Here is an 18,845-nt window from a genome sequence, read left to right as displayed (position 1 = left end):
CCATCGATGGCGTTAAATTGGCGATAACGACTCAGTTTTTATTGAATATCATAGCTCCTTCTAAACCTCCTCTATTTCATGCATTTTTTAAGGGCTGGTATAGTCTTCACTTTAAGGGGGGTGATATTCAGAGGCAGGTCCATCAAACGTCGTCGTGTCAAGAAGTCGATCCGTGATGTGGCATAATTAAGAGGACGAGTTGTTTGCTACAGGGCATCATAAAATTGTTATAGGCAATTAAATAGTGGTAAATAAAATTACGCGGCGTTGCAACGTCTCAAGAAGGGGGGGAATACAGTGATTTTGACTATGCCTAATTTAAATTAAGTGTTAATTAATAGGGAGCGCACCCCAGTCGACTCTAAATTGCCCTCGTTATACCGAATGGTGCAGTTTTTGTATGCTTGGTGTTCGTTTTAAATCGCCACCCTGATAAATTCTCAAGACACCACCGGACGTGATTATATTCGGTCGAAACGCCCATCTAAAAATTCTAGCAGTTTGCCGGGGTATAAATTGCGGACATTCGAAACCGCAACGTTGTTTACAGCGAGACGTTTACGAATGGCGTCTATTTTCCGACCGCCATCTTAATTAACAATTCTTGAAGTGGTGCCGCTCCCCCAGCCCCAGCCAGCCCCGAGACGGGTTCGGATAGTTTCCATTACGCGGACGTGAGAACTACACGAAATAATTAAGTTGCCGTAAACTGTTGGAATTGTGAATTATTCGTGGGATTGCGCTAATTCCAGTCCGGGACGACGCCCTGACAACAAACACTTCCCGGTGCCGATAAACCGTTTCGACGTCGTTAAAAATTCATCGAACAGCCAGGATGTTCCATTTAGGAACCGATGCCTCGGATTAAGTTACCTCCCGTCTTCGGGATTATCCCCTGGAAATTAGGAAATTGATGGGAATGATAAATATGACAAAAGAATGAAATGAAAATCCAAGTGCACGTTGGCCCAGTTCTCTAATTGCGCCAGCAGTACTAAATCCTCGTAAATAGGCCGGCGTCTGTTACCTTTTTTATTATTTCTGTGATTTTACTACCCCCATGTGTCCCTTCACGACCAGCTTCCCATCTCCCATCGTAAATCACGTGGCGGTTTATTTAACTCGAATAAAATCGACTGGGTGAAAATGTAAAAATGTCGTGTTGCAGCTCCGGAATGGCTGGCGTACGTGAAAGAATAGGATTATTTGCAGGGCAATAAAGCACGCGGTATTTTGGAACGGAGTGTCGGAACGTGGGGGGCACAAACTTATTACTTCAGAAACCGGGAACTGGTTCGGTTGTTTTTTCCGCAGCTTTCCCGGCAGCTTGGAGCGGGGCGACAGAGGGCGCGCGGCTTGGATTAGTTTTAAAGTTTCCAACTCCACGATGAATTGACGTTGGCGAGAGAACGGCGTACCGAAAACCTCGTAGAACTATTCCCGTAAAATATAACCCTCCGGCAGCTGTTAAGAAAATTAATTTAGCGTTTTCTTATTAGTGGTTTTATATCGTTCGCCCTTCGGTACAACCATTCCCGTTTCCACACCTGTAATTTGCAGTTCTCGAAAAGTACGTTTGGGTGTAGTTTAGCAGACCATCATCAACTGGTCCAAAGTTTGTCCCAACTGATATCTCACTTGTTAGAAGGATGCTTTATTGTGAGGTTTGTTTCAATTTAATCCGTCATGACCAAAGCCATTAAGTCCGACTATTCAAATTCCTTTGGAATTTCTAAGATCCATTATTTTCCAAATTGTTTCCTTTTAATCAAGATACAAAATTATGGTTTTCCTCCTAAATACAATTGGCGACATTTACTTTGAATTACTAAAGATTTTTAATATAAATTGACATTAAACTATCATAAATAGTTTCTTCTTTTTTTTAGTGAAACATATGATAAGATTTTAGTTTTAGATTGACATTAACTTATCTAAATAGTCTTGACTAATATGCATTGACATTTGATGATAAAAAAACATTTAATTAATTTATAAAATTGTGGTTTACTTCCTTGTGACAATTGATCTAGCAATATTTACTTTAATTCACAAGAAATTTTTGTTGTAGATTGACTTTAATGCATCTCAAATATTTTTGCCTAATTTGCATTGCCATTAGACGATAAAAACATTTAATCAATTTATAAAATTGTGGTTTACTTTCTTGTGACAATTGATCTAACAAAATTTATTTTAAATCCCAAAAGTTTTTTGTTCTAGATTGACATTAAGTTATCTCAAATAGTTTTGTCTAATTTACTTTGCTATTTGACGATAAAAACATTTAAACAATTTATAAAATTGTGGTTTACTTCCTTGTGACAATTGATCTAGCAAATTTTACTTTAAATCTCAAAAGATTTTTGTTCTAGATGGACATTAAGTTATCTCAAATAGTTTTACCTAATTTGCATTGTTATTTGACGATAAAAACATTTAATCAATTTATAAAATTGTGGTTTACTTCTTTGTGATAACTGATCTAGAAAAAATACTGAATTCCTAAGATATTTTTGTTCTAGATTATGGTTTACTTCCTTGAAACAACAGGTCAAGCAAAATTTATTCTTAAGAGATTTTGGTTCTAAATAGATTATTAAAGATAAGATTACAGAATAGTTAGGTAAAATTGACACTGAATCCTCAACTTCTCATCAACTATAAATGATTTCAAAAAGCGTTATCAATAGTACTTTGATTAAAGCTTTGATGAGCAGTAAACGGACCATCAACTTTGATTGACGTTTCCACAACCGGGCATTCATGTTTTAAACCATTTTACATTTATCCATCTTCATTTGCATTGGATTCAGCCCGTGTACTTAAATTAATGGGTAAGAATGGATGAGGCAACGAATTCGAGGGACAGACGTTGATGGATTTATTTAACAAACGTTGCGTTTACAGAATCTGGATTACACTGCGGCATACAATTAACTATTTATGTATCGTGCGAATAACGAAAGAGATCAATAAATTAAGCGGCATTCCGGGCTAAAAATACCCATTGGTTTAAATAATAAATTAAAGCAAACTCAACTTATGCATGTGTTATTACGACCCACTTTAAATCGGGATCATAAACTTTAGGGGGATGGTCATTAAACTTGTCAAACCGGCGGATTCAAAGTAATTATAATTCCGTCAAATCCCACATTCGAATTTGACTTCGGTCTTCCATCGCAATCTTCCTTGTTAATCGGGATTAATACCCTAAGTGACAATTTCAGGAACTTGTGAGGTTTATTCCTAATCTCCCATCTTATTCGACGTCGTCGAATTGTCTCCAATGACCTGTGTAAGAGGGGTTTCCTCTTCCTCCCAATTATTTTTACCCTTCAACAGTCTGCTATTTATTTACTGGGTTTGGGATTCAATTATTTACTCGTATTTTTTATGGAAACTACTTTGTAGAACCAAACAAATTAAGCAAATGCCAGTCCGCTACAAAATTGGTAGAATATAAATACCCCACATAAATCTAAGATGGAAACACATGAAATAAACTACGCGGGGTCCGTAAACTGGGGATTTTTACGAGATCCTCTGTTGCCAGGCAATATAAACCGTGCAACTCCGTTCCCAATTGTAGCGTATGCGTTTTGTTGCAGGGCTCGAGTCAAGAGCGGCGTCCGTCTGTTGGAGGCGTCGGTCGGCGCGGCGGCGACCGCCTGGAACATCTCTGTCGACATCAACCCCAGACACACCGGAGCCACGGTGACCCTAGTCAGGAGGGAGCCCCCGGACGCGGACGAGGACGCCCACGCCGGCGAGTGAGTACAAACATAGTCTGGTGCTTAAATTGGCATCACGTTTCCCATCGGATTCGTATTTACGGATTATCCCACGTGTTTTGGCTGAGTGCTCCGAATGGCTTCGCTTGTAAAGTCTTTCAAGTGGGCGCCTTCGCTGTTTGTTATGTCATTTGTAATCAGACAATAAATTATGAAGTAATTAACATAATTCAAATTAAAATTGATTCTCGATATTAAGAAGTTGCTGATCCCAATACATGATGCCATATTTCATAATGGCTTCTAGATTTTTTAACAATTAGTTGTTAATTATTAATTATTAATTAAGTATAATGGTATTTATGAACCTCCAGAATATTTAAAAAAAAAAAAAAATTTTATTTAAGTATTTTATTATTTTTATGAGGATATCTCTATTTTTTAGTTAGAATATTAAGACAAGAAAATCAAAATAATGTAATACAATGTTAAAAAAGTGACATATTACTATATATGATGGTTATATCAATTCCAATTTGACACAATCCATTGCAAAAATATCAAATAAAAACCAATTAAACAATTTTCCTTACAAACACAACAAAAACAAATTCACGCCTAAAATGAAATATTAAATTTTCACCAATAATATTTGAACAGTGTACAAAAAGCGGGTTAGATATAATCCCAGGCAGTGAAATTCAATTTTCGAACGCACATTAACATTCCTCGAATTAGCAAATGGCATGGAATGGAAGCTCAATCCCGTTGTAGCGAATCGGTTTGAAATTTTAGTTATAATTGGCAGGCTTTGAGTTTAACCGGCGCTAGTTATGATAATTGAATGGCACATTAAAATACCTTAATGCCGAAATCTATCTCACACGTAGAGGAATCAACCTATCTAGTAATAATTATCTAAGGTAAAAGTGTTTTAGCCAGAGGAATAATTTTTACAAGCAAAATCGTGCCACCAGAAAAGTTCATGAAAGTGAATAATAATAAAATCAGTTGAGAAAAAAATAATAGACTCATGGAAAATTTGGAATATATGATTTATGGGGTAGAACTTTTGAAGCTTTTATTGAATCTCTAATGAGAAATGTAGCCTGGTTTTGTCCTTTTCTATTGATTGATTAACCTCTTGGAAGGTATCCAATAAGAAAAAGTCTACGCCTAAGCCCATCATACAATCATCAACTATTTGTTGGGTTAAGACTTTTTTAAATGCTGTTATCAGCTTTCACTTATTGTCTACAAGAAGATAGTTGTATTTATCAACCATTTTTGTGGTATATAACAATTGACTAACTCCTAATTTTGTTACCAGGCCAAATTTATCCAAATTTTGACGAAATTCATGGCATGAAACCTCTTTCTAATAGTTTATTTATCGAAGTTTAATGACTGGTTCATTTCCAAATATAATCCCCGGAGATTTTGTTCGAGATGTTGCTTAATTTTATACTGTAAAATTATAGTTTTCCAGCTCTTCCCATTAAAATAATGCAGATCAAAACCAACTTTACAGCAAGCGTAGGTAATTCTCTCATAATTCCAATTCCGCACGTTACAAATTTAAATATTCCTCCGGTATGTTTAACTTCTGAAATCGGCAATTTTATGCATTTCCGACAGAAGATAATCAGCATTCAGGAAGTCCGTGCAATGGTTAGATTTAAGCCGAGCACTTGTAACCAAATGTAAATTCACAATATTTTATTCCAGTCAGAAATATGTGCAGACGAAACGTATACATTTTAATGTAAATATGCGAAATTGCAACTCGGATTTCGCAACTGGCGAAATGAAGCTATTCAAACGCTGTTTCGGGTAATTCTTCCGATTGTTTGATGTCAAATGTGTGTGCACCTTAAATTAACCTATTTCAGCAACGTTTCATCACTATAATCAATGTTTGCTTTTATGCAGCTCCAATTCAGGTTTTAAAAAATTAATGTGTCACTTCAGGATATTTATTTTAAACGACAATTACGTAAAAGGGTGATTGCAGGAGTCCTGTACTTCAACCTTTGAGCAATAAGGCTTCCATGAAATTATACTTCATGAAATGTTTACTTTAAAACTATTTCGTACTCAGGAAGTGTCTACACAATATTTGATTGCAAAAATAATGTTTAAGGAAGAAATTTTTCATAATTATAGACATTAGAAAAATGATGAAACAAGTAATGATCCTTTACTTTTTGAATAAATCTTTATTCAATTGTAAAGAGCAATTTTAAAACTAAAATTATTATATTCAATACATTCAATATATTAAAATTAAAAATAGGAAATTTTCTGGTGCTTTCCTTGTGAAATTGAAGTGTCGAAACATTTACAAAATTGAAATATCGACGGTGAAATATCCCAGTGACACATGACAATAACCAATCTTTTCCAGATAATTTAAAGGACGGGTGGGAGGGTGCCAAGAGAACCGTGTCGGTAAAAGTTTACCGCTATATAAGTATTTATAGTTGTGGTAGGAGTTTATCCTGTAGCCAGGCCGCAACACCACAACGGAGGTAATCCTCGGAGGGCAATGCGGGCTCCGAAAGAAAAGAAACGAAACGACGAAAATGAACGGCGTAAAGCCCGACACGAGAGAACTTGATAATTCCTCGGAAGAGTCCCCATTTTTATTATACATCCAATTTTCGGCGCCGGCTTAATCTCATTATTAATATCGGGCGTATCGTGGATTACGGCCAGATGTAATTTTTGGCGGTGACTGTTTTCTAAATTGTATTTATTTACGTCGGGCTTTTAAAAATCCAAACAGTATTTGTTATAAGTTAAGGCTTTTTGGTTTTATTAACTATTCAAGAATAACTTGGTCTAGGAAAGTTGAGTCAATTTATGAGCTGTATTGGTTGAGAAATATAAACAGGATTTTATTATTTATTTTCAGGAGTAACATGTATTAAGCCCTGTTCAATTTCCCTTTATTCGATATCTTCTTAAAATACGTTTAATTTAATCAGTCCAATTTACAAGAGTCGTTTAAATAATAAGATTATAACATACAGTACAAAAAGAGTTTGATCCATCTGAATCCCGAAATAGACATCATGTACAATAGAGATAGTAAGTCTCCCACTATAGGACAGACTTCTACTGTCTCTGTCATACATAATGTCTCTCTCTAAATTCAGATAGGTCAATCGTTTTTCCTACCGTATGTATGTCGTCCACGTAGATTATAAACTACAAAAGTCACTATCCAGAAATTGAAATTTACTGTAGCTGAGTTATGGTGAAAAGTTAAATGTAATCAGCAAACTACATCTTCAATATTTATATGGAACTGTTTGACAAGTAAACATTAATATTCTAGATAAATCCTCTCTACTTGTAAACACCTAAAACTTCAGTAAATTTATATTAACTTCTAAAACAGAATTGCGAATATTTCAGTTTAATATTAATTGTTTCTTGTACTAATATTTATAATGAAAAATCCATTAGTAATGAGAAAACTTTAAATACCGTATTCGCAAAGCTATTAAACATATCAACGTATTGATTTCCAATTGGAAAAGTTCTACTTGAAAACTCATTTAATTGGTGTAAAACGCTAAGAGAATAAGGGAAAGTTTTTTTTAACGTTTGATCGCCAACGAAGAATTTAAATGTCAGCCAGAATAAATTTTGAAGCCAGCCTTTCTTACATAACAAAAGGATCAAAGGAGCCGTTACTTAACTTGTGCATTACCGCCTACATAATAAAACACCGATTCACCTGAAGACTTTTTAAAAGCCGCCTTTTAAATTATTATGAAAACAAGATTATTTCAGCCGAAGTACGTGTTTAAATTGCACGCTGATGGCGGCCATTCCTCCGACGATAATCGTAAAAGGCTCCACGACACTCGTGCAATTCGTGGAATCACCTCCATTTCGCTAATGACAACGAGGATTATTCGTGCGACATTGAAAATAGATTTAAGATCGTCGGGCTGCGACGGTGTCCGGATTCCGGGATGGCAGGCCGTCATAAAAATTCGTCGCACGTCTCCCCTGCATTGTCCTGTCGCTGGGCGTACGTCGGGTTGGGGAGGCGACGGCGTCGCCCGCCTTGAGATATGATCCGCCATTCCGGGGGACTTTTAAAAACGTCGCCTACGTTCGATTTCGGGAGAAATCGCCCGTTTATTTCACGATATTACTGCCGGCCGTAGATTGGTGCATCGATGTTCGATTTCCAATCGACATGGAGTTTATTAATTTGATTACGGGCCCGTTTGCGATTTCCGTCGATTTCTAAATGGATATTGCTTTCCGGGTTTCAAATTGCCCAGTTTTCTGCCTGTTGAATTTAACGAAGGATGATTTAGTTTCGCAGCTTTTAAAAACGATTATCTTTTAATAGCTTTTATCTCAAATTTATTTATGACTAATTCATTGCATATTTTGTGTTAATTGGCATTATAATTAATTTTTTAATGTGATTTAAAGCCAACACTGATAGTTTTTCATTCTGGTTTTACAATTTTAATTGCAATTAACCTTTAGGTAAAAGCTTCTTATAATTTATAATACTAATCAATAATTTTATATTATTCTCTACTTATTTTCGTTATTTTCTTCTTTTACAGTGTTTATTTTCATTTGAATTGTAGTTTATATCATTAATTAATGAAAATGACACCAATGATTAATGGTAATGAATCCATTAGATAAGGCATAACTTCTAGGACACTCGGTATATCAAAATGAGATCTGGTATTGGTAAATGGTATGGATAAAGGAGTTTTCACGTATTTTTCACTTTTCGGTCACTTCCAGTTTCACCGGAAATGGCTCCGTTTTCTAATTTTTAAATTGAACAGTCTGTATATTTTTACATTTTTGGATTCCTGAAACAATTCTCGATTAGACTGGACATTAAAAAATATTTTATACCTTATAATTTATAAAACTAATCAACAATTTTATATTATTTTGTACTTATTTTCGTTATTTTTTTCTGTTACTGTACTTACAATTGTTAATTTTTATTTGAATTGCAGTTTAAATCATTAATTAATGATACTCTTAATTAATTATATCAATGATTATCATTATTGTTATTATTTAAACTGACACAAATAAAATTGAATTCTTAGTTTTACATTGAAGAATTGAAAATTGAGTTAATAAGCACAATAAATATATTATTAATTAGCTAGAATGATTATTTTTATTAATGGTAGCAGTACGATATATTCATTTAAGTTATAAAGTTATAAAATATAACAGACCCGTTTTATTAAACATTTTTTTATTTCTTTACAATCTTTCATCGCTTTAATCTTTCCCACAATTAATCAAAACTTTAATCAAATAAAAGTTGACGTTGAAATGTGCAGTGCAGTGTATCAATCACCACGATTGCTCCATCACATCTTGCAGTTAGTAAAAGATGACGGCAATTTTTTCGAGTAAATTAAGGAATTTCCTAATCGATCCCTTCGAGTTTGCGGACCTTAATAAAATGGCATTCCCCTCGGTTATTAGAGATCACGTCATCCGAAAGGACGTCCGTCTATTTTTCATTCGAAATCGACTGACGTTCATTAATTTGATTACGGCTGCAATTCGAGTCGCGGGGGTGAGTTTGCCACCCCGGAGCCTGACAAGCCGATAAACGAATCGGAGTTCGGGCACTGGTCAATATTTATTAACCATCCCCGTTCATGATTCGCCGATTATTCGTACGTACGTTGCATCAGATACATTTCAATTCGGTTTTTGGCCACATTTTTTAATTGGCAATTTTAATTTACCGTTTCGTTTGTAATTCAACAACATGTATGTTGTTCAGTGTTGTAGCACGGAGTCTCTGTGTCTGTTTTGTTATAAAGCTTTGAGTCTCGTGTGGCTTTGTACGCAGTAGATAATGATTTTAGTATAAACAGAAAATCTGATGGCATAATTTTTAAAAAACTGGCAATAAACGTGCAATATTCCGAGTATATTTTTTTATTGGGTGCGTGCTACACGCAGGCCTGAGACCTGACCCACATCTAAAGCGTTTCATTCATGTTGTTTTATTAATATGATTCGGTTTAACGCCTTGGAACGCCGGCAATAAAGGGTAATCCGTAACGGGCGGACATCTGTTTCATAACCTCGTGTTTTCCAGCTTTACGGTGCTGAAGCCTTCAGGCCTCCGGATTTTCCACTTTATGCCCAGTTTTTGTTCGTCTTTGTAGCAACGTTCTTTGACTGTTGCTCTTTGGACTTAATGAAGTTCGCATGGAAAAATTAAGTCGAACTAATTCTCGATCACTTATCAGAAAGTTATATGTAATGGTAAATAAACGAGGCATTTAACTAGATGAGGATTTTTAATTTAATGTAAATTTCTAACAGAAAAGTTTTCTATTTAATTATAATCATATTATAAACTTTATAACGAATTTATGCAAAGTTTTAAACTTGAAATACTATTTTAGTTTAAAATGAATTTTAACTAAAAGAAAATTTGTAAGTTTCATGTGAAATCATAAATTTATGTAAATATGTTATTCGCGTTTTCAAAGTTTAATAATTTATTTAATCTCTTTATAAACTTTGGTAATAACAGTTTATTTAAAATATGCGTTATAAATATACACAGTTTAGTCTAAAATAAAGTCATTATTATGCATTATTTTAATATTTAAGAAACAAAAATATAAGGAACTGAAATTAATTTTTAAGTTTAGATTAATTGAAGATCTATGTTATTAGTATCTAATTAAAATGAGTTAAATTATTTATTGTATGTAAATATATGAGAATCTATCTATAGAGTATATCTACAGATTTATCTATAGATTCTAGATATCTATAGAAATAGAAGATCTATATTATTAGTATTTAATCAAAATGAGTCAAATTATTTTTGTGTGTAGAAGTATGAGATACATTATTTGGGACCACATTTTCTTTAAAATTTGAAATGAATAACAATATTTTATTGTATTTTTTAAATATTAAAAATATATAATATGGATAATATATAATAATCAAATCTAGACAGTTAAAGAAAAAATGGACAGATATCATCAGAAATATGAGCAGTTATATTTAACTCTAAAGTTTGAAAGATGTAAATCTGAGAGCATTTTGAAAACAGGTACAATTTTGCTAATAGTTTAGTTGGAAGCTTCTAGCTAAGCCCGAAATGAGTTTAACGCCAATATCTATTTTTTATTGAAAGTAGAGGTTTCACAGAGAAGAATGTTGTTTGAACTGAATCTGTAAGTTATATAGAAGCTGAGAGGCAAATTTTGGAAAGTGACTAAAAAATTGACTTTTTTCAAATTTCAAATAATTCTACAATGGCCAGATTTGATCGAATCAGACTCAGATTTTCAGGATCATCTTTATTTCTGATGTCTTTGGTGTATTGAAAATCTGAGTTTATTTATAAAATATAATAGAGATTGTTTTCATGAATCAAAATTGAAAATAAGGTTTAAATGGATTGAATATCTTGAATATATTTCAATGAGTAAATGTTTTATATACAATATTATTTAAAATGAAATTTCTAAAATAAACATATGGATATAAATGTGAAAACCAATAAAATTTACAATAGAAGCAACATAAATATAAGTAAACAGTGTACTACCTAGAAAGTAATAAAACTCTTTACCGCATACACGAGTGGATGGCTGTAAAATGCAAACCGCATTTGCAACATAACAATTTCGCGTCCCATAAAATAAAAAGAAACATAAGACTAGTCGTAAGTGCCACCCTTATCGCCGCCCGAACACCGGGTCCATCCCGGTTCCCGTGCACAAGCTGGAAACAATCGCGTTAAGATAACGCCCCGGGGATTGAAATTTAAATGCGGATTTTATTATTTTACACGCCATCTCGGGCGCGAGTCAATGATTGCACGGTGAGCGACGGCCTCTCACCCCCGCATCGCGATTGCACGCCGGGTTTATCACTCGTTGGCTCGTTCACCTTCCGTCGATAGAACGTGCCCGGTCGTCCTCCCTTTGTTTCCCCAAGTCGGCTGGATAAACATATTTTCAGTCGGCTAAACCACATATTAAATTGCCGTACAAACAGCGGCAGGAAGAACCTCCAGATATGCTTTGAAAAGCTCGAAAAAAAAAAAATAGAAGTTATGTAGATGCGGCGAAAAGGACGGCTCTCGAGATTGGGGTTAAAGTTCATTTTGTCGGAAGCCTGCTTGTGTACTTTGAGATTTCTTTGAAAATGGCGAATGCCTAAATTATGTAAGTTTCTCCATTTATATGAATATGTATGTATGTATTTTATATTTGATGAATCTCTATAGATGGCGTGATTACGTCTACACATTTAAAATTTTGGTGGATGCGCCGCATTTATAATAATGGTATGATTGTGCATTCACCAAAATTTGAACTGGTTTTAAGCTCGACTGCGAAATGTGCACTTTACCATATTTTATTATCATCCTTATTATTATTATTATCAACTACTAAGATATATATTTAATATTGTATATTATATTTAAGTAATAAATAAAAATGGTTGCATTGAGTGTTTTTCATATTTTTACATATTATATAATAAATATTTTAACTCATATTAATTAATTACTTCTTAATAAAAATATATTCAATTAATCTAAATCAAAAAAACATTTTTGGAATTTTATTTCATAAAAATTATGAAAAAGGAATATTCATGACAAATGTTTATGTATAAATCTAAATTTTTTAAAGAAAGTATAGTCCTAGTTAATGTTCCTCATTATAAATATTTTAATATTTTATTTTAATTTGTAATAATTAAATATTTGTTAATAAAAAATATATTCAAAATATTCAGTTATTCTCAACCTAAAAAATATTTTTAGATTTTAACAATTCTGTTCCCAAAAAAAATTTAAAAAAGAGAATTTGTGACATATTTTATAAATAAATTTAGATTTTCTAAAAAAGTATGATTCCAACTAATATTTTACATATTTTTACATAAAAAAAATATTAAAAATGTTCAATTAATCTAAACTTCAAAAATATTTTCAGGTTTTTACAATTTTATTTCATAAAAATTATGAAAAAGGACATAGTAACATAGTTTATTAATAAATTTAATTTTTTTAAAGAAAGTATAGTCCAAATTAATTTTACTCATTTTTATACATAATAAATATTTTAATTCATGTTAATTAAATATTTGTTTATAAAAAATATATTCAAAATATTCAATTATTCTCAACCTAAAAAATATTTATAAATCTAAATTTTTAGAAGAAAGTATAGTCCAAATTAATGTTCCTCATATTTATATATATATTGAATATTTTATTTCATATTTGTTTGTAAAAAACATATTCAAAATATTCTATTGATCCTAACTTAAAAAATATTTTTAAATTTTTACAATTTTGTTCCCAAAAAATTTTAGAAAAGAAAATGTATGATATATTTTAAAAATAAATTTAAATTTTCTAAAAAAAATATGATTCTAATTAATATTTTACATGTGTTTACATAAAAAATATTAAAAATATTCAATTAATTTAAATTTCAAAAACATTTCCAGATTTTTTCAATTTTATTTTATAAAAGTCATAAAAATATTCATAACATTTTTTAAAGAAAGTATAGTCTCAATTAATGTTTATATTTTTATACATAATAAATATTTTAATCATATTAATTAAATATTTGTTAATAAAAAATATATTCAAAATATTCATTTTAACTTAAACAATATTTTTAGATTTTTACAATTTTATTCCCAAAAAATTAAAAAAAAGAGATTAATTAAAATATGTTAACAGATTTTACTTCACAAGAATTATGAAAAAGTATTCATAACAAATGTTTATATACAATTCTAAATTTTTTAAGAAAGTATAGTCCCAATTAATGTTCCTCATATTTTTATACATAATAAATATTTTAATTCATATTAATTAAATATTTGTTAATAAAAAATATATTCAAAATGTTCAGTTAATCTTAACTTTAAAAATATTTTTAGCTTTTAACAATTTTGTTCCCAAAAAATTTTAAAAAAGAGAATTTATGACATATTTTATAAATAAATTTAGATTTTCTAAAGAAAGTATGATTTCAATTAATATTTTTTATGTTTTTACATAAAAAAGTATGTTAAAAATATTGAAATAATCTTTACTTTACAATTTATAATATATTTTATAAAAAAATGTAGATTATCTAATTAATGTTTCCCATATTTCTACACATCAATTTTTTAACTTCAATCAATTAAATAGCTGTAAATATAAATATATATTCAAAATGTTCAATTAATTTAATCTTGAAAATTTTCAGATTTTTACAATTTTGTTTCATAAAAATTATAAAAAAAACATATTTTATAAATTTAGATTTTCTAAAGAATAAACACTTGTTAATAAAAATACATACTCAAAATTCTCAATTATTTTTAGATTTATATTAATTTTTTTCATAGAAGTTATAGAAAAAAGAGGATTTTGGACATAATTTATGAATAAATTTAAAATTTATATTTATCATAATTGTTTAATAAAAAACATTTCTACAATATTTTCTTCATGTTTGTAGATTTATAATCCTCATTAAAAAAATTCAATTAACTATTATTATTTTTTTTTTGTGCCTGACTAAAGTTGAGTTGATTGTGTCTGTAATGAAACCTTCTTTGTTTCAGTGTAACTGAATTATTCACCTGGTTAATCGAGATAACCGAAGACGCAGCCGACGACGGGGTGAAAATCGTGTGGAACGCCAGATTCGAGCCCCACCTCGAAGAGACGGAAAACGTGGATATACATCGACAAGAAGGGAGAAAGTCCACCACCCGATTCGAAGTGCAGAAGGACGACATACAAGCCGTGGTGCCAATTAGCAAGGTAGGACGTTGTAATAAGAGTAAAAATGATTATCCTCTCCCCCGGTTTGTGTACCCGAATTGTACGAGCCTCACAAGAAACATTTTCGTGAAATATTCACGCGTTTTAGCACAACTTAACTTACCGCCTTTGACGCTCCGCTAATATTTCCTCGGTGGCGTGCCGAACGCAGAGCTCGACCGCCCTTAATTATGAGTCTTCCCGGCCAGACAATTCGCTTTGTCGTAATTAAACATCGTTTTTTTTTGCGGACCGGCAAAACTTCATTTGTTAAACGAGCTATTGTGTTGCGCCAAGTAATTAGAGACAGTTTTTCTTTGAGCAACTCTCCGTCGTTACGGCAAAAGTTCCAGACGGGGCAGGTGACGGCTGCGAGTCAACGGTTCCCGTAATGGATCGTTTAATTAGATCGGAACGCTTCACAATGCTCTTAACGAAATTACTCAATTATCGGGCCCCGTTTTAATTTCCCGATTGTGTAAAAAATCGGCGAAATTGCGTCATACACCTTCGAGGTTTCTTCGAGCCGTTTTTTCTGATGCTTTGGGGTATCGTATTGGAGTGTATTCCGGTTATATATCGACGAAACAGCCCGGAAACGGGAAAATGAAAAGACCGCGTCGGAAACGGGTGAAATAAAACCGAAATTTCTGCATGGCTTGCAACAATACTACACATGTTATTATTTTACTGTATCCGTGTCTCACGTTTTTATTTTTATGTTAATGTAGGATACATCTGCACACTCTGAGTGTATTAAAATTTTGGTCTGTTGTAGGACAAATATTTTGAATTTATTATCTAGTGAAATATTTTATATACTGGAATATTTAATATCTCTGGGGATTTTCAGGGAATGTTTAAATAGTGACTTTTAATTGAAGTGTAACTATTCACAGTCGGCGTTATTAAAATAATATTTCTTTGCAAACTGAGGGATTAATTTAGTTATATTACTTTGCACTAACGTTAAATTTATAATTAAATTTCTCTACTTGCACATTTCTTCTTTTGTTTAATATTTATAAAACTTTAAGAACATCTTATTTATTATATATTTTTTTAGAGGGATAAAATTATAGTATACTATAATATATTTAATAATTTATAACAAAAAATTTAAAACCAAAATTACATACGAATTTTTTACTGAATGTCAGTATATAGAAATAAATTTAAATTATAACAGAAATTAAATTAAATTTGTAATAAATTTTTAAATCAACAAATGCATATTCTGAAGATAAATATGTAAATAAAATTTATTTATTTAAAATATTACTTAAAAAACTCTAGTTCATATTGTTTTTAAATTTCAGTCCATAATTAAATTAATTAAGTAAGTTTATTACAAATTTTTTGTCCAAAATTTACATGGTCTAATTGTGACAATTAATATCCATGATCCACAAATTATACAAATTTAATCATTACATTTTTTAATTATTTATTATTATTATTTACTAATAATTTATTAGTCATTTTAAGTTAAGAAAATGTAATTAACCTAAATTAACTACTCATCTGTCAAATATGAATAAATTTTGTAAAATATTAATTCTTAATTAAAAAAATATTTAAAAATAATACTAAGGTAAATTAATAAATGTAATTACCAATAATCATTAAGAATCAATTAATATCTTTAAACTAAAACTACAATTATCGTAAATTAATAATCATATGAATTCTAAAAAACAAATACTTAAATTAGGTTAAATTAATCAATAAAATTATAATTATTATTCCTTATTCTAAAACAGTAATCATCAAAAAAAATTAATAAATATAATCACAGTTAAAAATCAATTAATATAATGAAATAAAAACTATTCTAAAATGACGATGAAGACATGAAATTAAATTAAAATACTCAATAAAATGATAATTTTTAAACATTATACTTTAAAGTAAATCAATGAAAATTAACACTTCAACATCAACAAATCATCAAAATTCAATTTACCTATTCCAAACACTTCCTACCCTAATATGTCATCAACTCTTTTTATGCAAGGGGCAATCTTATCGGATTTTGTTCGTTAGCATTACCAATTTTGTAGAATTTCTCATTTCCTCAGCCACTCACACAAGTAATTTTATTATTCGACAAGAACAGTTCGCTGTAAGCCTTTGAGATCTGTTAAAAATTGAATCGATTTTGCACTAGCCAATTTGTTTCTAAATGCGGTTCAATTGAGGGTAAGTATGTCAGTAACGATGCGATGAATTTTTCTAGTTTGGTCAGTTTATCGATGGAATAATTTCTGCTACATTAAATAAATTACAAAAGTAACTGCATTCCTGTATATTAGTATAATTCTGCAAATATCGTTCAAGCTTGAACAATTAACATATCAAATATTAAAAGATAAATAAATAATGTTTTTATTATTCCATAAAAACTTTATATTTATTTCCTATACATTCACAAATTTCGGCTCTATTTAAATTAGGGAATTCGTAAATAAAGTTACGAGTGTTTTTATTTGAATTTATGTTCAGCTGAAAATAGGTGCAAATATGAATATATAAATATTAATATGTACAAACCTCTTGTGAAAATTTATATTTGTATGCTGCGAATGTTAATATTTAACCTTTTACAGAGCCAACAAATTTTAAAATTTTTAACTAGTTCGGGTACATTAAAATAAGTTTAAAATTAAAACTGTAAAACATATGTGAACTCGAAATAACTTTTTATGGTATAAATAACTTCATAAATTTCATATTTTTAATAATGTATTTTCTATGTCATTAATTAAAATTGTCATACATTTTTATATTATAAATTACCAATTATTCCGATGATAAATTTGTGTCATGGGTTTAAATATTATTTGAATTGAAACATTAAATTAAAACAGTTAATAAAATCGTAATTATATATATAATTTTAAAACACAAAACATTAAAATAAATTAATGAAAATATCCACGTGCACAAGCATCGTCAAAAAGTAATTCACCCATTCCGAATATTTCATCCCCTAATATGTCATCAATTCTTCTCGTGCAAGCGCAATCCAGCGGATTATTCGTCAGTACCACCAACTTGGTAGAATTTCTCATTTCCTCCGCCGTCAGGTCACTCACACAAGTTATTTTATTATTGGACAAGTGCAATCTGCTGAAAGGCTTTGCACTGCTAAAGATTGAATCGACTTCCATAAGCCAATTCCTTTCTAAGTGCAGCTCAACCGGAGGTAAATATGTCAGAGACGAGGCGGTGAACTTTTCAATATTGTTGTTTTTGAGGGAAATGTGCAGGAATTTGTTGTGTTGCGGACGTAGGTCCTCGAATGAAGTGTCGGTTATGTGGTGGATTTGATTCGACCTGAAGTCCACCAGACGTATTTTGGGGCAACCGTTAAATATGTTACCATTTAGAGTGCTTAAGTAGTTTCTGTCGAGGTGGACGGCCTCTAGTTCTTGAAAATTTTCGAATGCCCCTTCTTCGATGAAATCAATCCTGTTTTTGGACAGATATAAAATTTTTAACTTGGGGATGTTGCTGAAATGTCCCTTTCTTATGACTTCTAATTTGTTGACTGACAAGGACAACTCCTTTAGTCGTGGCACGTCCATAAAAGCGTTGAAGCAAATAACTTCCAAATTCACACCAATCAAAGACAGGGACTCCAAAAGTGACATCTTCTTTATTATGCCTTCACAGAGATGAGTTATATTGGCCTTGACTACATCAATTCTCTGGTAATCACACAAATTGTTAAAATTGACGTTCCTGAAAGTCTCTCCTCTGGTGACATAGTGCCTGTGAACCCAGGCGTCCACTGATGTCAAAGATGTTTTACACCATTCACAATTCACGACGTTCAAAGAGCAGAGAACGAGCCACAAAACTTTTAGATGCATTACGAGTTGATGTTAAACGTGTATTAGCTAATTTTCCTGACACACATCGGCTTCGATAAACTTTGACCTGTTTTCAATTTTAAGGTAACGTAATGATAAAATGCCAACAACTCTCTAGTTGTTGTGTTGCCTATGTTTAGGCATTTCAATTTTTGTTTAAAATTATCTGACAAACTCATGCGTCTTCGCAATTTAGTATTTATGCATCTGAAATTAGATTACGAAGACATATGCACAAACCGAAAGGAAAATCCAATTATAACTTGAAAAGCATATATCCCAAATCTCCGGATAGCTACGTAACTTTGCCTCCAAGTTTTATAACTACCTACCAATAACTCAGTCCCAATTAAACAAGAAAAAAACAAGTGACTT

General features: G+C 31.3%; 1 protein-coding gene across 3 annotated transcripts in view; it reads left to right on the top strand.

The window, feature by feature from the left end:
- LOC109602942 (transmembrane protein 132E) overlaps positions 1–18,845 on the top strand; it is a 108,806-nt gene that overhangs the window by 65,382 nt on the left and 24,579 nt on the right. For all 3 annotated transcript variants that reach the window (XR_007548123.1, XM_049967657.1, XM_049967656.1), the window contains exons 5-6: positions 3,615–3,776; positions 14,391–14,592. Coding sequence is in view for 2 of the 3 variants with exons in the window: in XM_049967657.1 (XP_049823614.1) it covers positions 3,615–3,776; positions 14,391–14,592 (364 nt within the window). In the remaining variant the exon portion in view is untranslated. The remainder of the gene's footprint in view (positions 1–3,614; positions 3,777–14,390; positions 14,593–18,845) is intronic.

Source organism: Aethina tumida, chromosome 5 (genome assembly GCF_024364675.1).
Source record: "Aethina tumida isolate Nest 87 chromosome 5, icAetTumi1.1, whole genome shotgun sequence".
Classification (NCBI taxonomy): Eukaryota; Metazoa; Arthropoda; class Insecta; order Coleoptera; family Nitidulidae; genus Aethina; species Aethina tumida.
This window is presented reverse-complemented; position numbering and strand designations above follow the sequence as displayed.